The 24,521-nt window shown below is 52.1% G+C and overlaps 1 protein-coding gene and 1 pseudogene across 2 annotated transcripts in view; both read right to left on the reverse strand.

Moving 5' to 3' along the window:
- Positions 1 to 24,521, reverse strand: part of BRSK1 (BR serine/threonine kinase 1) — a 28,083-nt gene that overhangs the window by 1,848 nt on the left and 1,714 nt on the right. The window contains exons 2-18 of one of the 2 annotated variants that reach the window (XM_075536216.1): positions 23,372 to 23,466; positions 23,149 to 23,234; positions 20,755 to 20,895; positions 13,972 to 14,088; positions 13,854 to 13,887; positions 13,672 to 13,740; positions 7,433 to 7,579; positions 7,054 to 7,085; positions 6,461 to 6,631; positions 5,006 to 5,103; positions 4,487 to 4,646; positions 4,237 to 4,297; positions 3,105 to 3,474; positions 2,565 to 2,613; positions 2,348 to 2,471; positions 1,269 to 1,467; positions 231 to 320 (exon numbers count right to left, since the gene is read on the reverse strand). In XM_075536216.1, the coding sequence (XP_075392331.1) occupies positions 231 to 320; positions 1,269 to 1,467; positions 2,348 to 2,471; positions 2,565 to 2,613; positions 3,105 to 3,474; positions 4,237 to 4,297; positions 4,487 to 4,646; positions 5,006 to 5,103; positions 6,461 to 6,631; positions 7,054 to 7,085; positions 7,433 to 7,579; positions 13,672 to 13,740; positions 13,854 to 13,887; positions 13,972 to 14,088; positions 20,755 to 20,895; positions 23,149 to 23,234; positions 23,372 to 23,466 (2,043 nt within the window). Of the gene's footprint in view, positions 1 to 230; positions 321 to 1,268; positions 1,468 to 2,347; positions 2,472 to 2,564; positions 2,614 to 3,104; positions 3,475 to 4,236; positions 4,298 to 4,486; positions 4,647 to 5,005; positions 5,104 to 6,460; positions 6,632 to 7,053; positions 7,086 to 7,432; positions 7,580 to 13,671; positions 13,741 to 13,853; positions 13,888 to 13,971; positions 14,089 to 20,754; positions 20,896 to 23,144; positions 23,235 to 23,371; positions 23,467 to 24,521 lie in introns of those variants that run through there. The other variant, XM_075536217.1, reaches the window with a different exon arrangement.
- LOC142432810 (U4 spliceosomal RNA) lies at positions 13,067 to 13,148 on the reverse strand (annotated as a pseudogene).

Here is a 24,521-nt window from a genome sequence, read left to right on the forward strand (position 1 = left end):
CCCCCTTGGTATAAGGGGGCACCAGGTCTCTGGAAGGGCATCTGCTCAAGGCCCTTCAATCCAAACCCAACCCTCTGCGCTCCAATTCACTCTGGTTCACAGAAATGCCCCCTAGGGTCTCCGAGACCAGAATCTTTACTGAAGCAGGCTGCATGGAGGGGCACTATGCCCTTGGCCCTAGCCCCCTCCCCGTGGGACAGGAGAGGGTAATGCTGCCTACGGCCACCCACCTGCCAGGGCTTGCACCGAGGGCTGGTCGTGCGTGCTGAGCAGCTGTGCCTGGATGGTCTCTACCACGCGCTTAAACCGCCGGCTGGGACCTGCAGGGAGAGTGTCCAGGGGTGGCACTCAGTCTTAAGAAATCCTGACACCCCACCCCGTGTTGGGTCCCACTGTTCCTCCTCTGTTGGGGAGGGAGGGCAGGGTGGGTCCAGGGTTTGCATAGGAAGCACTCTCCTGTGCAATCCTTGTCCCCAAAGGGAAGGTTGACACCCCCACCCCTGGTCCCTGTGAAAGTGGCCTGAATTTTTAGGAAATGGGCCTGGGCAGTTCTACTCATTTACACACACACACACACACACACACACACACACACACACACACACACACAGTAACCCTACAGTCCCGGAACTGACTGAACTCACACCCGAGGCTCAATGTTCAGCCCAACAAACAAAGTCACTGCCCTGGAGTCAACTCTGACACACGGCGACCCTGTGACATGACTGGGTAGAACTGCCTGTGGGGGTTTCTGAGACTGTCATTGCTTATGGCAGAAGAAAGCCCAGTCTTTCTCCTGAGGAGGAACTGGTGGTTTTGAACTACTGATCATGTGGATCACAGCCCAATCCGGAACCACTATCCCACCAGGACTCCATTAGTAAAACTGCCTGCCTTTTGCAGATCAACTGGTGGTTTTGAACTGTCGACCTTAGGGTTAGCAGCCCAGTGTGTAACTACTGCACCACTAGGGCTGTTTTCTGCTTCACAGGGACCTGATCTTGGGTTCGGAGGCTGTAAATCTTGGCAGGAGGAGATAGTCTCTTCTATCTCAGAGCAGCGGATGGAACCCACTACACCACCAGCAAGGTGAGGTCCAGAAACTGAAAAGACAAGGGCCATTGGTCCTGCCTTGAATTCAGACGTCTACCCTCCTCACGGTGAGAAAATAAATGTCTGTTTCTAAAAACCGCCCCCTTGTGATGCTTCTTCTGTAGCATCAATTGAGAACTAAGGCCCTGCTTCGTGTTGGGCGGGAAGGGACTCACCGGAGATGAGCGTAAAGGTTACGGAGTAGATGCAACCGCCACCACCGCCGTCCCGGCGTGGGGAGGGCTCTGGGCCTTCAGAGGAGCTGATGTCCACCTGGAAGCGGACGGGCTTCTGGAAGACGGAGGGGCCACCGCTGGCCTTGTATTCAGCCCTGAAGCTGGTCTGTGACAGCACACTGTGACTCAGGCTGGGGATCTGAAGGTGGCAGGGCACAAGGACTGGGTCAGTCCAGTGACCTGCCCGCCTACTGTGCCTCCCTCCCCTCTGCCCCAGGAACTACAAGTCCCAGCAACCACTGGGGGATAAGCAGTATGAGGCAGCCCCACTGCCTGCTGGGACTTGTCGTTTTCTCCACTTGAAATGGACTAGCCAAGAAATAACAGTGCATCTAGTACCAACCCAAGCTTCAGGCCTCCTCCACTTTGATTCCAACTCAGTCCCATGGGAGGAGTGGCACACTCCCTGCGACTTTCAATGGCCCTGATCCTTGGGCTTTGTTTCCTAAGTGCCTCAGCAGACTCTACGGTCCAGCCTTCTGGCCAACACTAACGGTTTGTGTCAGTGGTGGTGTTAGGTGCTATCAAGGCTCCATGCGACAGAGCAGCGAGCCCTCATCTTTACAGGGCCAGGCTGCTAGGTCCTTCTCTCAAGGAGCTGTGGGGAGGTGGGGTGTGTATGTGTCACACAGCTCAAGACAAGCACTTAACCACCAGACCTCCTTACTATCCGGGGACTGCCCCCCTCCCCATATCTCCTAGAGCCCCATGTGTCTCAGAAACTGTGAGTCCCATCCGTGGACCGCCAGTCCTAAGGGCTTCTAGGAAAACCAGTTTCTTCTCAGACCTGGTGGTAGGGACAAGGCTACTACTGGACAATCCTTGGGGATGTGATTATCTGGGGAACTGGAATTCAGTGCCCGACTCTGGCCCCCACAGGCCTCAGCCCCGCTAGCAAGAAAACTACAAATCCCATGTTGCTCTACTGGGAAGCCAGGCAAGTTATAGGGCGGTGGCACCCCAGGGGCTGCTGGGATTTGCAGTTACTGGGGGCTACTGGGGGGACTTCGGTCCCTCACCGACAGGAAGGCATGGACAATGTCCGCTTTGATGCTGCTGAGAGGTTTGTCCTTTAGCATGAGGAATATTTGTTCTTCTTTGTCCAGGGAGATGAAGTTCCCAAACCAGGAGCGTTTTGCCAGCCTGTGGACGGGAGGGGGTGGTTGGAGCAGGGAAAGGGGGGCTATAGGGCAGATCCCCTGTCAACCCCTCTCTTCAGTTGCACATGGCACTCACTCTGGAGAGGATTCTGGCGTCAGGCTGGACATCTCCTCCGCGGTGGGAACTAGGGGGAGGGAGGCGAGAGAGTGTGGTCAGTGCTCGCTTATCACTCCACTGTCCAGGCCTTCCCCCAGGGGTTCCAGGCTCAGCCCCCTCCCTTTTCCCTATGCAAGACCAGGCAACGCCTCTGTGTGCGGGGCTTGAAGCCTGGGTTGTTGGAAGGATGACCTGCGGCACAGAGGGGTCTGTCCATTCCAGATTTCCACATCCTCCCACATAGTGCCTGAGTCTTGGCTTACACAGCCACCCCCTAGGCTAGAGCAGAACTCCCCCCACACGGTCTCTGAGCCTGAATATTCCCCTGGAGGCTGTGAGTCTTTTATGGAAGTCAACTGCCAAGTCATTCTCCCCTCAGAAGGGTCCAGGTTTTCTAACCAAGACGTTTTCTTTCACTTAGCGGCCAAGCACTCTAATGCCTTCAGGACCAGGGAGTCTAGGCTGCCAGCCCCTTCCTCCCCGAAGGCCCCAGGTGCCTGCCGCGCCCGGCCCCCAGACCTTGCATCTTGCGCCGGTGAAAGCGAGGGGAGCCCAGGAAACTGTTGCGGATGGAGTTAAGACGACTCCTCCAGGCGGCGCCCCCAACGCCACCACCTGGGCTTGGGGGTGGTGTTGTCCCCGGGGTCCCCGTGGGGCTGGCCCTGGGCGTGTGCAGGGGCGAGTGCAAGGGGGTCCCTCCGGAGGAACGTGGTGAGCCTGGCGGACCAGGCAGGGGTGTGGAGCGGGCACTTGGGGGCGGGGGCTGCTCCCCGGTGCCCCCACCCCTGGGACCCCGAGAAGGCAGCGTCTGCGTTTTGGAAGTCGGTGAGCCCCCGCCCCGGGCTTCGTCTCCAGCGCTGGGCTCTGGTGAGAAGGAGAAGACTGGACTCTGTGGAAGAATGCAGACAGGAGTGGACAACTCCCAGGAGTGTTCAGGTGCCTCAGCCACACCTGTGCTTGGAGGCCGCCCCAGTGCACTCTGGGATTTGTAGTCCAACTAGCCCCACCCCTACGGAAGCCTAACTGGGACCAAAGAGTTATTCAATTAACGTTTGTTAAAGGAGCCGCTTGACTTAAAAAATACATGCGAGCGTTTGGGTCTTATGGGGAAGGTGGGACTGTCTGTCTCATGGCCTTGTGGGAATTGTAATTTTAATTTCTCCATCTTTGCTTCAGCCTCTTTACCCACTTTAGAAAAAAAGTTGCCAATGAGTTGATTCTGACTCATGGTGACCCCACATTTGCGTCAGAATAGAGCTGCATTACACAGGCTTTTATAAATGGATTTTTTGGTAGGGGCAGGACAAATAGATCACCAGGCCTTTCTTCCAAGGCACTTGTGGGTGAACTTTAACTGCCAACCTCGTGGTCAGCAGCAGAGCACATCAAACCCAAACAAACACACAAACCCAACCAAACCCTCTCCACAGCGACACCATAGAGCGGAGCTGAAGTGTTCCACAAGGCTTCCAAGACTAAATATTTAGGGGAGCTGACAGCCTCAATGTCTCCCTCAGAGCGGCTGGTGGGTTTGGATGCCCACTTGGTGATTGGCAGCTAAGCACGTCACCCATTGCCCCCCAGTCTCCCTACCCCTGGCTCCTCGGCTGAGTACTCGCCCCGTAAAGCCACTATAGGGACCTGGCCTTACCCGTGGGCTGCTCAGGGGACTGGATGACAGCCCGGTGGATGCTCCACTGACGCTACGTGATCTGATGAAAACACAAAGCAACCAATCAGGTTGGAAGGCTGCAAAGGTTCAGACGGGCCTCCCCTTCCACAGTGCTTCCAGGGGAGGAAATGAGGCCACTCCCCCATCCACCCCCACACAACTGGACCTCCCGACTCCAACTGGGGACCATGGGTCCTGGGAGCGGGTGGGTGGGGGCGGGGGTTCCCACCTCTGGCTATGCTGGGCCATCTCCAAGGCCCGTCGAGTGGGCACCGGGGAGCCCCCGCCTCCAGCATCGGTGATGCTCAGGACCTCCATGGACTTCCGCTCTGGCCGCCGTTTCCCGTGCCGGCTCAGCATGGGCGAGTCCACTCGCTTCCGGGGTGGATCTGCAAAGGGAGTCTTCAGTTCACCGTGACACTGGCCAACTGCCTCGTAGACCTCAAGGGCGGGGAGTGAGGGCAGGGAACCGGAGCCCCAGCATGGGCTGGGCTTGGACAAGAGCCACAGCACAGGGCGTAGGTTCCGTTCTGACTTCTTAGCCCAATGGGACTGCCTGCCCATAGGGGTTTTACAGGCTGTGGTCTTCGTGGGAGCACGGTTGGTGGGCTCTCAAGGCCGACCCTTCACTTAGCAGCCGAGTTTGTAATCATCACCCAACCAAGACATCAGTCAGGCCCTAAGAATCTAAAACCCAGCACTAGCGTGCGTATCGCCTTCCTCCAGGCACGGGCTCTGGGCTTCTCACCAACGTCGTTGCGCGGAGGCAGGTCCTGGTCCTCACAGCTGGGATACCGCTCCTTCCGGTCTAAGAGCAGATAGTAGATCATCTTTTCTTGGTTCTCCCTGAGATGAATGCGGTGAGGGAGGACAAGACTGCAGTCACGTGCTAGGGGTCTCATTCCCACCTGCCATAGCTCTCCCAGGCCCCACTTCACACAGTGTTTGCGGTCTCTCATTTGTTTGTTTTTCAAGACACCCGTTTCTTTGGCTTCTTTTGTCTCGTTTTATTAAATACAATAACAGGCCCTAACATCTGAGCACTTAATCGTGAACAACTCAAAAACCAAACTCACTGCCATCAAGTCCACTTCGACCCCCAGCGACCCTACGGGACAGGACACAACTGCTCCTAGCGGTTTCAGAGTGTAAATCTTTGTGGTAGTAAAGAGCCCCCTTAGGGGCTCAATAAAAAGTACATGTTGAGAGAAAAAAATGATGGCAACATAGACACAAATATGTTTCATAAAATTGATGCCTGGATTGTTATAAGAGCTGTAAGAGCCCCTGACAAAATTATCTTTTAATTAAAAAAAAAAAAGGAAATAAAAAACAAAAAAAGAGCCCCCCAGTCTTTCTGCTATAGAGCGGCTAGTGGTTCCAAACTGCTGACCTTGTGGTTAGCAGCCCAGCATATGGCCATTATGCCCCCAGGGGTCCCCAAAGTATCTTCTAAATGCTCACCATGAGCTCATTCATTTAATTTCCCTGAACAAACTTATGAACTTCGTCCTCTTATTACGAACCACTTTCGAGGAGGGTACCAAGTAATCCACCCAGCGTCACACAGGTGGCGACTCCTAGTGACCTCTGTACAACAGCATGAAAGTGCCCGGTCCTGTGCCACCCTCACAGTGGTCTTATGTTTGAACTCATACGTACAGCCACTGTGCCAACCCATCCAGTGGAAGGTTTTCCTCTTTCACCGTTCTGCTACGTTACCACGCATGATGATGTCCCACAGGGTGAAGACTCCCAAGGGGACCAGTGACCTTACAGAAATGCTGTCACTGGTATTGTGTGGCGTGGAGTCTGTTCCAGCAGAGTAGACCTGTCCTATGGGGTTTTCTGGGTTGGATCTGAACGACCCCAAATTTGTAAATGAGCGCTTAATTGCTGCATAACCAGGGAGGTTGTGTGACAACCTCCCAATATATTATTGTTTGATTCTTAGGCTGCCTTTGTGTCTGTCAGGGCATCTATTCCAGACTAGTGGACCAGTCTTCCTCTTTTCCCGCGGCTCCTATCGCCCCCTAGTGGCTGCATCCCGTAACGACGCCACACGGGAATCGTAAGCCCCGCCCACCAAGCGGCCTCGAGCCGCGGCCGGGACGCGTCTGCGCGTGCGCACGCGCCCCTGCGCGCCCTCTGCCGGCGGCCTGAGGGCGCGGCAGAACCGGGCTGGGTTGTGGGGCGGTCTTACTCCTCGCTCCTCAGCTCGCGGTGCAGCCGCTCCCGGTCCCTGAAGCAGCCCAGCGACGCCATGCTCTCCAGGACATCCGGGTCCAGCTCTCCGTTGGATGGAAGGCTGCGCATGGCTACCCGGCGGCCTGGGGTTGGCTCCAGGCAGGGGTCCGGCTCGTGTTTCCCGCCCCTGGGGAGGGCAATCGGGGACCTGAGTCCGGTTCTTTATCCTGGACCGGGGCTGTGCCGCCATTGGGTCTTGAGTCCTGCCCCCCAGCCCCTCCTCCCTCAGACCAGGAGTCCTGACTCCCAGCCCTCCTCCTCCCTCAGACCAGGAGTCCTGACCCCCAGCCCTCCTCCCTCAGACCAGGAGTCCTGACCCCCAGCCCTCCTCCCTCAGACCAGGAGTCCTGACCCCCAGCCCTCCTCCTCCCTCAGACCAGGAGTCCTGACCCCCAGCCCTCCTCCTCCCTCAGACCAGGAGTCCTGACCCCCAGCCCTCCTCTCTCAGACCAGGAGTTCCTAACACATCTTCGGAACCCCACCCGCTTAAGTCCTTCGTAGTTGGGCCCCTGCCCCTGCCTCCCTGGGGACCCAGCTGCCCACACTTACAGGTACCAGGGATGCTTCTGAATCTGCTCCAGCTGTGAAGGGGTGAGGGGTGGAGAAACAAAAGTGAGCTCATTTGCACATAGTAGGTGCACTATCAAAGTTAAACGGAGTCGTTTTGGGGGACCCTAAACCTCACCTACTACTCAGGTAGTAGTCCAAGCTCCTGCATCCTGGGTGCCCACTTTGGGGTGGCAGAGTTTTACTGGCCCCCTTTTGAGTCTCTGCCAGCGCCCCCGTCTCCTACCCCTCACTCTGAGAACTGGCAAACAAGTTTTGTAAAGCCACGTGAGGACTCCTCCAGGGTCCTGCCTTCAGCACCCACTGCCCAACCTCCTTCCCGCCACCCCCATCCCCTCTCAGCTCTTTTTCACAAACGTACACTGAGCCTCTTCTCCGGCTCCACCTCGATCATGCCCCGGAGCAGGCTCTGGCAGTCCGGAGGGATGAAGTGAGGCATGTGGAAGACGCCCCGTTTCACCTTCTCCAGCAGCTGCCGCAGGTTGTCATCATCGAAGGGCAGAGCCCCCTGTACAAGGGAGAGGGAGACCTCTTTCAGCAAAGACAAAGCCCCCTGGAGCAAGAGAAAGCAGAGACCCCATCCCACACTGAGGGAAAAGGGAGAGCCAGGACCCCTTAGATCAAAGGTAAGGCCCCCCTGGGGAGACAAGACCCTTTACTCAGGACTGAGAAGTACCCAGACTCCCAACCTGATGCCAGCCCAGCTGCTCCATGTGGTTGTTAGTGGACTCTGACTCACAGCCCTGGGCACTGTGCAATGTTGGGGCCCCTTGTTGAAGCCCCCGTGCCAATCCATCTTGTGAGGTCAGACCCATAGCCACCCCGTGTTCAACAAAGCAGAATACTGCCCGGTCCTTCACTCTGCGCAAAACTGTCGCTAAGTTTGAGCCAGTTGTCACAGCCATTGTGTCAATCCATCTCATCGAGGGTCCAGTAGTTTGAATCAGCCCATCTTATATGGCCCATGAAACCCAATAGGGCAACTCTACTGTCATATGGGGGTCATATGCATCAGACTCCAGCAGGCCAAACCAAGTTACAGCTATCAAGGCAATCCATTGGAAGACACCCAAGAATACATACTAACAGTACAAAAAAAATTACTGCTATCAAGTCAATCCATTGGAAGACACCCAATAATAAACACTAATAATTAAACAGTACCAAAAATCAAAACAAAGCCAAACAAACCCACTGCCATTGAGTCAATCCACTGGAAGAGACCCAATAATACATCCCAACAACCCCAAACCAAAACAAAACAGACTCTACTGACAAAATATACAACTTTCCTCTGGTTCTTTAATGCTTCCTTTCCCCCAATATCCTGACCCCAATTCTACCTTACAAATCTGGCTAGACCAGAGCACGTACATGGGTACAGATATGAGCTGGAAACACAGGGAATCCAGGACAGATATACCCCTCAGGACCAATAATGGGAGTAGCGATACCAGGAGGGGAAGGGGAAGGTGAGGGGAGAAAGAGGGAACCAATCACAATGATCCACCTATAGCCCCCTCCTAGGGGGATGGACAACAGAAAAGTATAAGCAGTCAGTGTAAGACATGAAAAAAATGATAATTTATAAATTACCAAGGGTTCATAAGGGAGGGGGGAATGAGCTGATACCAAGGGCTCAAGGGGAAAGAAAATGTTTTGAAAATGATGATGGCAACATATGTACAAATGGGCTTGACACGATGTATGGATGGATAGATTGTGATGTCTAAGAGCCCCGAATAAAATGATTAAAAAACAACAACAAAACCTCACTGCCATTGAGAGGATGCACTGAAAGACCGACCCCCATAATACATACTAGTAGTACCCCAAAAAAGAAAACCTCATTGTCATTGAGATGATGCTGACTCATAACTCCCTTGTAGGGCAGGGGAGAGCCATCCCTGTGAGTTTCTAAGATGGTAACTCTTTACGGAGGGGCTCTGGTGGCGTACTGGTTACATCTTGGCCTGCGATCTGTAAGGTTTCCCAGTTCAAAACCATTAGCCACTCCTCGGGAGCAATACAGGGCTTTCTACTCAGTCTCGGAAACTAACCCGGGCAGTCCTAGGCTGCGCTACTGAGTAGCCCACCGCTAGAACCCGGAGCGAGTGTACTCTGCAGAAGCAGAAAGGCCTGTCTTTCTCCTTTCAACTTGCAACCACCCCTCCCAACAGTACAGGCGGAAGGACACCTTTATGATGTCGGAGTGCCAAGAGGGACATCACGCAAAGGACATCCTGCGTAATAAAGTGGAGGGAGCAGCGCAAAAGAGGAGCCCCCTAAGGAGATGGATTGGCGCTGCCACCGTGGGCTCCAGCCTAAGAACAATGGCGAGGACGGCCCAGGACCCGGGCGGGACGCTGTGCGTCAGAACCGAGGCTTAACACCACCTAAGACCAACACAGATGGGGAAACTGAGGCACTGGCCGGTTTGCAATTTGCCCAGGCTTCTCCTCAGCACTTGGTGCAAAAATGCTAGACTGCTTGCTGAAGGGGCCTTGAAAATGCCCTGGGATGTGGACCCCAGGGTCACCTGGGGCCAGAATTGGACTCCGAGGCAGCCAACAAGCCAATGACAGCGCCAGCTTTTGCAAAGCGAGGTCGGCAGAGGCTGAAGCTTGAAAACTGGTTCTAGTGGCCCCATGGGTTAAGCTCCAAGCTGGCAACAAAGAGGAGCCCATCTTTTCGCTGGGAGCTGCAGGCTCTGAAGGCCCGGGGTGGGGATCTCTGCCATCCCACAAAGCCGTGTGAGTTGGAATCTGCTGGACGGCCGTGTGTGTTTAATTCCGTGCAGGCACTTGGAAGGAAGGACTCTTAAAGCCCTAGATTGTCATTTGGGAATACAGGTCAAAGTTTGGTTGGGGTGGGGGCCTTAAAATGATTAAGCTTCTGAAACACACAATTTTCCTCTAGCTCTTTGTTGCTTCCTTCCCCCCACTATCATGACCTCAATTTTACCTTACAAATCAGATTAGACCAGAGTGTGCACACTGCTATAAGAGCCCGAGCCCAAAACACAGGGAATCCAGGATAGATAAACCCCGCAGGGCCAATAAGGAGAGTAGAGATACCAGGAGGATTAGGGGAGGGTGGGAAGAGAAAGAGGGAATCGATCACAGGATCAATCTAGAACCCCCTCCCAGGGGGACAAATAATGGGAAAGTGGGTAAGGGTTGATGGAGGATGATGTAAGATATGGGGAAAATAATCTATAATTTATCAAGGGTTTGGGAGGGAGGGAGGGCAGGGGAGAGAGGAGGAAGAAATGGGGAGCTGATATCAGGGGCTCAAGTGGGAAGAGAATGCTTTGAAAATGAGGATGGCAGCATGTGCGAAAATGTGCTTGACATATTGGAGCAATGTATGGATTGTGATAAGAGATGTGAGAGCCCCTAGTAAAACTATTTTTTAAACCATAATAATAAAATAGTTGCTCCAGAATTATAAAAAAAGATTAAGCTTCATTTCAGCAGTAATATTTTATGATAGGTGTATAATTTTTAGATCTTTAGATACTGTAGTAGTATTGAAATGTGTCAACAAATACTGGTTATAATTATAAATTCACATGTTTTTATGTGTGTGTTTTTTCTTTTAGAGAAAAACTATTCCGTGGAGATGGGGAAGATGAAGGGATTTGGGGATCAAGCCATGAACTCGGGAGGGAGGAGGGAGCATTAGAACGGATGGTGATGATGTCTATACAAATCTTTTCAAAGGTGGTTTAATTGTGGAAGTGTGGGATATGTGAATATTCTATTAGGAAAACGACAAAAAGGATACATATGCAAGTCTGCCAAGCAGGTGTTCACTCTTTTGGCTTCATTCAAAGAATTATGGGAGAGATACAATAGGGGTTGAGTTTGGAGGATTCATTGAACATGAAGATCCTTGCCCTGAAAGTCTGGAACTGAACTCCTCCCCCATATGAATCAGCAGCGCTCTGAGGTCACAAGGACAACATTTCCCCAAGGACAGAGTCCTAAGGGGTGGGGAGGAGGAGAAAGGGAAACAGGAAACAGGAGGAAGTGGGGCAAACCTGGAGGAAATTGAAATGGATGAGATGGAAAAAAAATTGGTGTGTCCTCTGAGTATACTCTTTTTTTTTTTTGAGTATGTTCTTAATGACACAAAACTCAAAACCCAAACTCCATGTCGTGAAGAAAGCTGATGGTACCTGGCTATCAAAAGACATAGCGTCTGGGGTATTAAAGGCTTGAAGGTAAACAAGCAGCCATCTAGCTCAGGAGCAACAAAGCCCACATGGAAGAAGCACATCAATTGTGTGTAATCATGAGGTGTTGAAGGGATCAGGTATCAGGCATCAAAGAACAAAAAAATATCATTGTGAATGAGGGGAAGTGTGGAGTGGAGACCCAAAGCCCATTTGTAGATAACTGGACATCCCCTTACAGAAGGCTCTTGGGGAGTTGATGAGCCAGTCAGGGTGCAGTGTAGTAACGAAGAAACATACAACTTTCCTCTAATACTTATGCTTCCTCCCCCCAACAATCATGATCCCAATTCTACCTTACAAATCCGGCTAGACCAGAGGATGCACACTGGAAACACAAGGAATCCAAGACGGATGATCCCTTCAGGACCAGGGGTGAGAGTGGCGATACCAGGTGGGTGGAGGGAAAGTGGGGTAAAAAGGGGGAACCGATTACAAGGATCTAGATATAAGCTCCTCCTTGGGGGACAGACAACAGAAAAGTGGGTGAAGGGAGAAGTTGGATGGTGTGAGACATGACAAAATAATAATAATTTATAAATATTCAAGGGTTCATGGGGGCAGGGAGGGAGGGGAAGAATGAGAAGGTGATACCAAGGGTTAAAATAGAAAGCAAATGTTTTGAGAATTATGATGGTAACAAATGTACAAGTGTGCTTGACACAATGGATGGATGGATGGATGGATGGAGTGTGATAAGAGTTATACAAACTCCCAATAAAATTATTTTTTTTTAAAAAGAAGAAGAAATCCGGGCAGAATGTTCCTTCGAAGCGAGGAGGGTGAGACTTAATCTCACGCACTTTGGACGTATTGTCAGGAGGGACCAGTCCCTGGAGGACATTGTGATTGGTCGAGTGGAGGGGCGGTGAAAACGAGGAAGGCCCTGGATGAGCTGATGGACACGGTGGCTGCATCAATGGGCTCGGCTCTAAGGACACTGGTAAGGAGGGTGCAGGACGGGGTAGTGTTTCCTTCTGTTGTGCACGGGGTCCCTGTGACCTGGGAGAGACCTGTGGGCCCCCAGCAGCCACAACCGCCCTTGGGAAGGATCTGCACACCTTATTTGCATTGTTCACAAGCCATCCAATCCCCACAATGGGCCACATTCACCTGATTTGCATATCGCTGCTAGGTGCCCTCAGGTCGGTTCTGATTCTTAGGGACCTCGCATACAAGGGGACAGAAGCCCTGCTGCCCACAGAGCAACCTCTGAATCAGCTCTGACTGGACAGTACAGTCACACTCCCCACCATCAGGTCTATTCTGATTCAGAGCAACCCTATGGGACAGAGTAGGCCTGCCCCTGTGGGTTTCTACTCTTTATGGGAGTAGAAAGCCTCCTGTTTCTTCCTCGGAGCGACCAGTGGCTTTGAACTGCTGACCTTGTGTGGGAAACTAACACAGAGGGAAATAGGATGAAGACTCTATTCCCTAACTTAAAACAGAGGGACGCTGGAGAGCTGGTATTCCACGGGAGGAAAGCCTCCACTTTGATAAGAGAGAGGTAAAGTCCAAGTACATGATCCTGCTTTAAAAATGATTCCCACAGATTCTCTCTGCTGCCTTCAAGTGAGCACATGGTGGATTCTATCTCCCTACAGAAGCAGACAGGATCCTTTTCTCTCTACCTGCTGTGTCAGTCAATCCCCTCATACCTTCCCCCAATGCAGGTATCAGGTTTCCTCACCTGTGAGCTCAGGGACCTTAATGTAGACACTACCTGCCTTGTGATGCATGTAACCGCTGAATATACATGTCTTTTTTTTTTTTCAATTAGCAATACTTGCGCCTCGGGTAAACCTCATTGGCTACGATGTTGCCACTGCGCAAAGCTTGAAATGCATGTCTGATGACTACCTATAAATGTCCCAAGATAGCAAAGGTTCTCTCTCTTCTCCCAGTTCCACGTGGTCCATCAAGAGGAGGTGAGGTGAGCATCCTACCATAACACGTGTCTGACTCCTTTATTTAACTCTCCCATCTTTCCTATCCTCTATGACTTTACTATGATCTTTATAAGTATATATATATATATGCTCAATTTGTGTGGTTGTTGGAGGCTGATGTCCTCTGACAGCCTTGTGGTCCGCAGACCAATGTGCAATCTACTCCGCCACCCCGGGACCCCTCTGATACAACAGCAGCCTGACAGTCCACCCTCAGGAGCCTCAGAAGAAAGGCCTGCCGATCTACACTGGCCACTTTCCTCTGAGCCACAGGGGTCACCCAGGTCAGCATTGCCTGGACTGCCACTGTAGGGCATGGGGTGGGGGTGGCTATCACCCCCAGGAAGAATGTTCCAGAAAGCAGAGAGAGAGAGAGAGAGAGAGAGAGAGAGAGAGAGAGAGGCGGCTTACCACGAGCAGAGCGAAGAGGATGACCCCGCAGCTCCACATGTCTGCCCGCCGCCCGTCGTACTTCTCCCCCTGCAGGGAGGGAGGAAGGACCAGGACCAGATGGATGCTGACACCAAGGCGGCCACTGTTCTGGCTCCCTCTGCCTCCCCCAACCCCCTGCACGCCACCTGCCCCTTGCTCACCTTAATCACCTCTGGACAGGCATAATGGGGGGACCTGGGGAGAGAGGTGGCATGAGCCCCCAGAGAGGCATCCAAACCCATGCCCGGGGGCTCTGGGAGTGGTGGACCCCCCACTCACCCGCAGCTGGTCTCCAGGAGGCTGTCCCCCACCTGCAGGGAGGCCATACCGAAGTCGGCGATTCGGATGTTATTCTTCTCATCGAGAAGTAGGTTCTCCGGCTTCAGGTCTCTGTGGCTGCGGGGGTAGGGGGTGGGGGGTGGATGGAGACGGGGGTTAGGTCTCCATCGACCCCTCTGAGCCCAGAACCCCACTCCCTGCCTCTCAGAGCAAGGGCACCCTCAGACACTCTGTCTTGTCACGGTTTGGATTAGCTTTTCTCCAATCACTGCGCAAGGCGGGGACACAGCTTCCCCTAACCTCCCTGATGAAGAAGCCGGATGGCAGCCTTCAGTCTGGATCACAACTCAACCGGTCCAGAAGGCCCATAGCCTCAAGAGGCAGCATCATGCCAAGATGCCAGTCGTCAAGAATGGCGTCTTGCCTGGACCCACAATCAGTGCTCAGGGAAATGGCAGGCGGGGGAGCACAGAGCGCAACAAACAAGGGTGTGACTTTAAGGACCCAAACCACGGTATTTCCAATCGTGCATGTGGACGTTAACACTGAGGAGACTGGAAGGGAATCCGGGCTTTTGCAGGATGGTGCTGGCGAAGATTATGGAAAGCGCGAGGGACCGTCAAAAGAAACAAAGAATCTGCTTTGGAAGAAGTACAGCCGGCGTGCTCCTTAGAGGCAAGGATGGGGAGGCTTGGTCCGACATAGACTTCGGACCTGTTGTCAGGAGACCAGTCCCTGGAGAAGGACCTCATGCTTGGTAAAGCAGAAGGGCAGCGAAGGAGAAGAAGGGCCTCAAGGAGATGGACGGGCGCCATGGCTGTCACCGTGGACCCAGGCAGAGGAACATGGTGAGGCTGGTGCCGGACTGGGCGGTGTTCTCTTCCGTTGAGCGTAAGGTCGCTGTGGGACGGAACCGATTGGATGGCGCTGAACAGCACACCTCCCAAGGGCCTGCCACGTCTGTTCCCCACTGTGTATCCTCCTTCTCCCGCTTGTAGGCACAGTTAGATAGGCACGTACCCCCCAACATCCCCCAGTTATGAGAGCTGGAGCTGGAGGGGCAGGGGCAACTCAGAGGAAGAAGGGGAGGGCAGTCACACCCCTCAAAGAGTGTCACTAACGCCACCCAAGGTGGGCCTGGAAATCGCTAAATCTGACCCTGACCCTGACCAGCATGCATCTGATACCGAGCACATTCTCAACACCACCAACCCCCAAACCCCAACTTTCTGCCACGGAGTCGATGTCGACTCCTAGGGGCCCTGGAGGACAGGGTAGAGCAGCCCCTGTGGGGTTTGAGACTGTAACTCTTGACGGGAGTGGACAGCCTCATCTTTCTCGCATGGGGCGGCTGGTGGTGTCCAACCACTGACCTCCTGGTTCGCAATGCAGAGTTGGTACTGTGCCACCAGGACTCCTTTGTGCCTCTCAAGGCTTCCTTAAAATGCTGTATATTTAATACCTTGAGTTTGGAACTAACGATCATATTTTCAAATGGACATCCTATGCAAATAAAAAAAGGCAGAACTTCAACCCTTATCTCAAACTACATACAAAAATGAACCTGATGGTGATGACTGCACAAATCTCAATAGGATTGGATGATTAAATTGTACGGTATGTGAAGCATATGCTGACCATTATTATTTGAAAAAAACAAAAAACGTAGCTATGTAACTTGAAAGGATCATCAATCTCATCACAAGAGCTAAAACTAAAAACGACAAAACAAAACCAGTAACCTTCAAGTCAATTCTGCAGTCAAATAAACTCTCCCCTGAGTTATATATACTCCCTTGCCCTTCGAGTCACCTCTGACTGACAGCGACCCTACAGGACAGGGTAGAACTGCCCCACGTTCCCAGGGAATCAAGTCTGTGAATCCTTATGGAAGCAGACAGCCCTATCTTTCTCACGTGGAGCGACTTGTGGGATCAAACCGGTAAAGTTTCCATCAGCAGCCTATACTTAACTAGTGGGACACCTGGGCCCCAAGAAAAACACGTAATTTCTAGAAGAAAATCTCCGTGACTTTTGAGTTGGGCAAAGCCCAAACCACAAAAAAACCAAACTCTCTGCCATTGATTGAATCAGTCCTAAGTCATATCCACCGTACAGGATAAACCAGAACTAACTCCAAAACACAAAACGCAGGCTCACTGTCATCAAGTCCCGACCTCATAGGGACCCTACAGGACAGGGTAGAACTGCCCTTGTGGGTGTAAGACTGTGACTTTTCACGGGAGTAGATAGCCTCATCTTTCTCCCACAGAATGGCGGGTGCTTTTGAACTGTTGACCTGATCTTTAGCAGCCCAATGGATAACCACTACAGCACCAGGGCTCCGCTGCACTTCCCTGTAGGGCAGCAAATCTGTACAAGAAAATATCACTTTATTTTTCTCTCAGAGCATTGGGTAGGTTCGAACCACCAACACGTAACTCACTGCGCCACCCGGGCTCCTCCCCTAAAGATTAAACGAAAACTCATGGCCATTGAGTGAAGTCAGACTCACAGTGACCCTGTATAGGGTTTTCAAGGCTGTAAGGCTTATACGGAACAGACAACTTCATCCTTCCTGTGAGGAATGGCTGGTGGCTAGTGGGTTTGAACTGTTAACCATGAGGTTAACAGCCCAAAGCTTAACCCACTATGTCAGGGAGCTACCATTTCTTAAATGTGACAGGAAAAAAAAAAAACACCTATGAACTATAAAAGCGAAAAACAAAAACACTCAGTAAATTTGAGTTCATCAAAATGAAAAACACGATGGTGCTGTGAAAGTATCAACGCAGTCAACGCGCTGGGGAAACATGCAAACCTTGTGCATTCAGAGATGGTTTATTCCATGAACTCCTTTAACTCAACAATAGAGAGAAGCAACCTGACTACAAAGCAGGCAAAGGATCCAAAATGTCTGCCATTCCTACAAAAAAGGCACACATGTCGCCACAAAGTGTAAGAACAGCTGTTCAAAGCCACTAGTCATTAGCCATACATGCATCCAAACCACATGAGGGAAGGTGCAGTGAACAATTGGTCTCTCCCCGCCGGGCTGAGCGAAACAGAATAACAAACATTTAAGTGGAAATTGAAGACGCCTAGAGACAATCTGTCCAAAGGACTAAGATGCCACATGAAACTCAGTCTCTGTGATCCTGAGACCAGAAGAACTAGATGGTGCCCCACGGACAACTGCCAATCCCTCTGAAAGAGATCACGTGAGAAAACTCTGGCTAGAGGGGGAGAAGATGTGGACTAAAACTCAAAATCATTAAAACAAACAGACAAAATGCCAGGCTCATTAGTTGGATCAAGATGGACAGATGGAAAAAAAACCACTGAGATGGCTCTCAGTTACTTTTCAAGCCTGGAACTGAATTCATCTCTGCGGATCCATTTTCAGCCACGCCACAGACAGGTCTATAGGATGAGCCATTACATGAGGGAGGTACACACTCCTTAGAATAATCAACCCTTTGAGATCAAAAGGGCAGCATGGGTGGGAAACAGAACCAGGGAGAGAGTGAAGACAAACTCTCTGGGAGGCTGGGGCTTCTGTGGAGGGAACCTTCACGTTTGCAGGTTGGAGATGCGTTCCACTCACATTCTCCTAAGACCAAGTTATTCCCCTCAATGTCCCCCCATAATAATGCCAAATTTAAGGCGTCCTTTGCAAGCACATGGTCGCTCACTATACTCTTGAAGGTCAACTGCTTGAAGGCTCTCTGCCTAAAGGTTATCTGCCATCAAAAGCAGTCAGACCACCTAACTCTATAAGTACAACTCACTTCCTTCTGAAAGGACGATAGGTTGTTTCCCTGGAGAAGAGTTCAAAGACACCTAAGGTCAAGCCAGCTCAGAGACAACCAAGGTTAGGCTGCCATCTTGACTCTTGTTAAGTGTAAGCCTTCCTGTCACACGTATGCCTCTAGTACTTCCCCTTCCTATTGAGTGAACACCCCCTAGTTCATCCCCTTCCTGCTACATGTATGCCTCTGATACAGCTTCTTCCTGTTACTTATGTGTTTACCATGGCTTGCATGCCAGAGATTATATAAACTCATGAGAGAATACATTACACACTCTCTCTGCTCAGACCTGGTTCCTGAAGCCATGGCGGAGGTGAAGCATCCCCAAATTTTTATCTGTCACTTAATGTCTTCCCTTCCCATTCGTCCCTCACCCTGATCCCTGCCTCGATCGGAAGAGGTGAGCCCTTGCACACCTTGCCTCATGTCTCTTTAATGTACCCCCCAATCACACGGCCGCTCCCTTAGAATCCATCCAGATGTGGGACTGGACCTTACAAGTATGTGACCAAGGACCACATTCAGAATTCAGGAAGGGTCAGGAAAGGAGGCGGAAGGGAAATCCAGGAAGTGGGAAGAGTGAAGCGCCGTTGTGGGAATTGCAATCCATGACGTATAGGAATCGTTGAATGGAACATGGATCTGCTCATCGGCCTCCATGACCCTGAGACCAGAAGAGCCAGGTGGTACCTGACTACCACTGCCAACTACTCAGAAAAGGATCACTTTAGACGGTCCCTGGATTGATAAGGAGAAAACCCCAAATCACACAGGAGACCGGGGTCATGACAGAGATTGATGGGAGGGACCCCCCGGCCCCCAATGTTAGAATACTCAAATATTTAAAATCAAACGGGCAGTATGTGCCCAAGGACAAAGTTGGGAAAGGAGGAGGGATGGAAACGAGGGGGGTGGGGTGAGCGATGGTGTAGTGCAGGGACTGTGGTGGATGAATAGAATTAGCATGTATATAAATGGTCACACACAAAACTATGATCTGCCCTATAGGCCCGTCACCACATATAAAGCATTTGAAAAAACAAAGAGAAAGCAAATGGATTTCTTCTCTACATCTTCACCCCATTCATAGCAGAGTTCAACGACTTTTTTGGATTCATCTAAAATTGCTCTTCAACAGGGACTGGGGGACGCGGGGAGCTCAACAACAAAATTCATGTGAGACACCATTTCACAGGTGTTGGTTGCTCAGTCGCCCCCCCACCCACCCACCCACCCCCACACACAGGTACCTCAGAAGAAAGGCTTGGGGATCTATTTCTGAAAGATCACCGAAAGAAAAAAAGACAAGCCAACTGCCATCGAGTCAATTCTGAGTCATAGTGATGCTGTAGAACAGGGTGGAACTGCCTCTGTGGGTTTCCAAGACTGCAGCTCTTCACAGGAGTAGCAAGTCTCATTTTTCTCCCTCGGAGGGGGCTGGTGGTTTCAAACTGCTGACCTTGTGGCCAGCAGCCTGACACATAACCCACTATGGCACCTGCTGCACCCCAGGAGAAAGGCGAGCCTTTGTACACTCGTGGAGAAGTTACAGGGGCAGATCTATGCTGTCCTGTAGGGTCACCGGGAGTCGGAATTGACTGCAGGACAATGGGAATGAACTACAGTCTGTATGTCCTTCCACCTGCCAGGCCCCCTGGTGCAGAGTGATTAAGTGTGGGGCTGCTAAGCGCACAGTCCGCAGAATGAAACCACTAGTCGGTTAGCAGGAGAAAGACAAGGCTTTCTACTCCTGGAGAGACTTACAGCCTCGGAAACCCACAGGGGCAGTTCTGCCCTGCTGAAGCAATGGACCTGATGACAGTGGCTTTGGGTTGAAGGTGTTTGCGGATGGCCAGTGGATTCTGACTCATATCGACCCTGGAGGACAGCATAGGACTGCCCATCGGGGACTGTGCATCTTGATGGGGCCAGATGGTCAGGCCCTTCTGCTGTGGAGCCCTTGGGAGGTGTGGTAGTTACATGATCTGGTGTCAATTTGGGACTTGAGAGGATTAAGAGTGAAGGGGTGGAGTCTAGTCTGTCAATCGGATCATAGTCAATGAGGCCTCTGTGTGGGTATGGCTGTCTCCTGAGGATTCTGGGAAATCAGTATTTCCTCCTTGGAGGAGAGAGATACTCTCTCTCTCTGCTCACTCCCTTGTAGATGCTCTACTGATAAGACTCACTCCCTGAGAGACCCTCTACTGAAGACACAAGGCACTATGCTGATAGACTCTGCCTAGGAACTGGAGGAGCCACGTCGAGACCCCTGCCGGCGCTGAGATGCTTCCACTGCCACTGGATCCATAAGACCTTGCACCCACTGGCCTGTGATCTTCCTGTATTCGGCATCATGTGTTTCATGAGGCTGAAGAGGACTTTATAGATTGGTATTGGACATAAGGGCTAACATCAGACTCACGGACTTGATCTGGACTGGGCTGGGATGTTTTCTCAATATTCAACTGCTTTTATATATAAAGCTCTTTCTTATACACCTATGAGGGCCTAGGAATGTGTTTCTCTAGTCTACCCAGACCAACACAGGAGGGTTTGAGTCTCTAAACTTTGTGGTTAGCAGCCAAGAGCTGCTCTGTGCCCAATCTCACTGCCCTCAAGCTGATTGTGACTCATAGTGACTCTGTAGGAAGAGGGTAGCATTGCCCACTGTGAGCTTCAGAGGCTATACATCTTTCTGAGAGCAGAAAGTCTCATCTTTCTCCTGAGCAGTCAGCTGGTGGAATTGAACCGCTGACCTTGTAGTTAGCAGCCCAGCAACTAATCCAATATGCCACCAGGGCTCCTAAATTTTGTGTGGTTTGTGAGTGACCGCTCGCGTTAAAAAAAATTAAATTAAACAGGTGAAAACTTGTTTAGGGCTTCACCACCACTGTCCTCCCATCGGCATGCTACACACCCCTCCGCGGACCTCAGGGCCACGCCCCTGCCTCCCGAGAAGCTGTCCCCTCACCAGATAGAATAGCTGTGGCAGAAATCCAGCGCTGACACAATTTGGCGGAAGAACTTCCGGGCCTCCTTGGGGGTCAGTCTCCCCTTCTTCACCAGGTAGTCGAACAGCTCACCCCCCGAGACATGCTCCAGAACCAGATACCTGGGGAGGGGACAGGGACAGAGGGGGCAGAGGGCTGGAAGGGGCTATGTGGTGGCCCAAAGGCCTGCTCTCCTCCTTCCATCAGCCTGAACTGACCTGGCCCCAAAACTCAACTCCCATTGGCCACAAGCAGCTAGAAACTCCAACGCCCACCCCTAGGTGGGAGAGTCTCCCATCCCACTTCAAAGGACTTAACATTTAATTGTTCTCTGGAGATAAAGCAATTCCATTAGTGCTTGGGAGTCAAAGATCTCAGTTCTCACAGGCCTCTGGGAAATAAAGACGCTCCGCTCTGCTAGCCTCTGACCAGCCACGCCTCTAATTCCCATCATCTTCTGGGCAGTGGATGACAGAAACCTCATCTAGTCTCACCCAATAACCTTTGATAAACCAGTAAACCTCAGCGGGTCTGACTTGGAGACCCTGTGCGTGTCAGAGTGATGCCTTCTGGTACCTTTCCGACGAGACCTTTCTTGGGAGGCATCTCTGCTCCTCAGAATGGTCAACACCTAAGAGGGAAAGACTACAACTCCCATCAGCCCATAGGAAGTACAGGCTCCAACTCCCAACGGAAAAGACAAAATTAACATGACTCCTATTTTCCTCTCAACAATTCGATTAGCTCCTGGAAGGTCAGAGGCCTCCGTTCTGATAAGCTTCTCTCGAGGAGTCTCTGGCTAGTACTTGGCTGTTAACGGAAAGGCTTGAGGCTCAGTCTCTCCAGAACTGCCTCAGAAGGAAGACGGGAAGGTCAGCAAGGTCACGGCTAGTGAAAATGCCAGGAAGCACAGTTCTGCTAATGTCACGCACGCATGCATGCACACACTCACACAAGGTCCATAAGAGTCAGAATCAGCCAGATGGCATACGATTCAGCGATAGTTAATCCATCAGCCTAGCCTCTCATCCTCATAAGATGCTTTGGGAGGAAGGGGGGGGAAATCCACTCAATTCATGGACAATAACAATAACCAAGTTCATCAATGTGTGTGAGGTCAAAACTACAATTCCCATCAGCCTCTGGGTGAATTAAAAAAAAAACACCTTCCAACTCCCATCAGCCTCTGAGATGGAAAACTCTTAGCTCCCCACAGGGTAGCCATAATTGTGCCACACATGGAAAAATGTAACCCGGGTCACCAAATGGTTATGCGTGTTTTATTTTAGCACGTGTTTTGATAGTTATGCTTTCACTGCGATGAAACCAAACCAAACCTCCCAACTCCCATCAACCTCTGGGAGGTCAAAAGACTTCCAATACCCAGCAGCCTCTGGGACACCAAGACTCCCTATTCCCATCAGTCACTTGGATACTGGAGCCTACAAATCCCATCAGGCAGCAAGCGGGCGGGAGGTGAAAATTCTAATTCCCATCTGCCCCTGAGAAACACAAGCTCACATTTCTCAGCGCTCCTGGAAAGCCTTGCCCTCCATTCCCATCCAGTCATGAAAGGAAGTCTTCCATGAAACACGAATGCCAATCCTGCCCCATGGACAGCAGGAGGGGACGGCGGGAGGAGTGTGAGACTTGGGGGACGAGTGACTGTCACATCTGGGTAGGCCTGAGAATTACAACTCCCACCAGCACCTGGGGCTACATCTGCCTCTGTTAAGGACAGAGTGCCTGATAGGAGATGGAGTCAGTTCATCCTGGGGATTGGGTGGTGGCGGGGGCAAGAGGGCTGTGCCTTCTCCCCAGGGTCAAACCAGCTGTCCCTTGGGTCTCTAGTGTCCAGACAAAGGCCCATTGTCTGGAGTCCTGACAGCTGGACTCCACCCCCACCCTTCCTGAGGGATGAAAGACTTTGAGATAACACACACGGAACTCTTAAGGAGGCCCATTGTTGGGGGTATCTAGCTAGAGCACCCAGAGTTAAGAGTAGGAACCTTAGCTACCAGGGGGCATTTGCCTTGGTGACCAGGACACAGCTGCCCTTAGCAAGCAGGGTCTGGTGTGGTTGGTACTATCTAGATTTCCAGAGGACAGAGATGACCTGGGCCAAGGACTGGTATGGAACACTTGGTGGGGCTCTAGGTTGTTGGGGTGCACCATGCCCAAGGGCTCTATCCAGGGAGGAGTATGGGTGTGTACTGGGGAATGCAGGGTGGGGTGCAGAGGGAAGAGATTTGGCTTTCCATAGGCCTGGAGCCCTCGAGCTTCCCCTGGCCCCTCTAGGCCCTGGTCCCTGAAAGGTGCCACCTGAGAGACGGACGGGAAGGCACGGGGCGGGCTGCGCGTCTATAAATACCTACAAATATTTCTTGTTCTCGTAGACATCGTGAAGCTTGAGGACGTGCGGGTGCTCGATGAGCTTTAGGATGGCGATCTCCCGCTCCACCTGGGGGCACAGGGGGCGGACAGGGGGACAGGAATGGAGGTCAGCAGGAGGTCTCTCCTTGCCCTTCCCCGAGGCATCACCCGCCACACACACACACACACACACACACACACACACACACACACACACACACACACCTTCATCAGCACGGACTCTGACAACTTCTCCCGGTTCACAATCTTGATGGCGACCTTCTGGCCAGTGATACAGTGGACACCCAGTTTCACCAGCCCTGGGGATAGGGGGAGAGACAGGGTTACCAACGGGGGCCAGGGTGACCTGTTCCCTTGACTGTCCCCTTCCCTCCTCCTTGCCCCCGCAGGCTGGACAACACAAGGAGTCGGGTGGAGTAGAGGTGCCACGTTGGGCTAGGAAAACCCAAGGTCCAGGGTTCAAGCCCATCAGCGGCCCCTCAGGGAGAAGATGAGGATGCTGCTGCCCATAAAGGGTGATAACCCCGGAAACCCACCAGGGCAATTCTTCTCCGTCCTGTGGGATCTCTCTGGGTAGGCGTGGACTAGGGAGTTTGGTTTGAATTGCAAACACTCCCACAGGGATGCCAACAGACGCTGTTCTCATAAAACAGCCCCCACTCTGGTTCCCCATTCGGTTCCTTGCCACAGCCCCTCAATGAACTGCCCTGCCATCCCTACTCCGGCTGTCCCCGGACTTTCACCCCATCCTCGGTCTGTCCAATTCGAAGCCCCCCTCAGCTTCATGTCATCTCCTTAATCCCTCCTTGCCTTGAATTCTCCACCCCTCATTCGCCTCGAGACTCGTCAGGTCTCCCAACACAGGTAAACTCATCTTGGCCCCTACCCCAAACATGCTCCACATCTCCCCAGACCCCCCCACCTCCTAAGCATGCAGTGATCAAGGGGATGGCCCAAGCTTTTAGGCCTTCAGCCCCCTCCTCTGTCAGACCTAGGAGGCAGGGACCCCATCCCCTCCTTCAAAGCCAGGAGTCCAGAACCCCAGATCCTTCCTCTCTCTCACAGACCCTGCACCCTAAAACTAAGGAGTCCAGACCCCCAGTTACCTCCTCCCGCACACCTAAAAGTCAAGAACCCCACACTCTAACCTGGAAGTCAGGAACCCCAACCCTCCTTTCGTAGACCCAGTAGTTCAGACCCTCGGGTCCCTCCTGGCTCAACTCAGGAGTCCTTCCTGAACCCCAGTGCCCCCTCCCTCAGACCAAAAAGTTAAGGATCCCAGCCCCTCCTCCCTCAGACCAGGAAGCCTGACCCCCAGACCCTCCTCCCTCAGACCAGAAGTCCTGACCCCCAG

The sequence above is a fragment of the Tenrec ecaudatus genome, chromosome 18, assembly GCF_050624435.1.
Source record: "Tenrec ecaudatus isolate mTenEca1 chromosome 18, mTenEca1.hap1, whole genome shotgun sequence".
In the NCBI taxonomy this organism is placed as follows: Eukaryota; Metazoa; Chordata; class Mammalia; order Afrosoricida; family Tenrecidae; genus Tenrec; species Tenrec ecaudatus.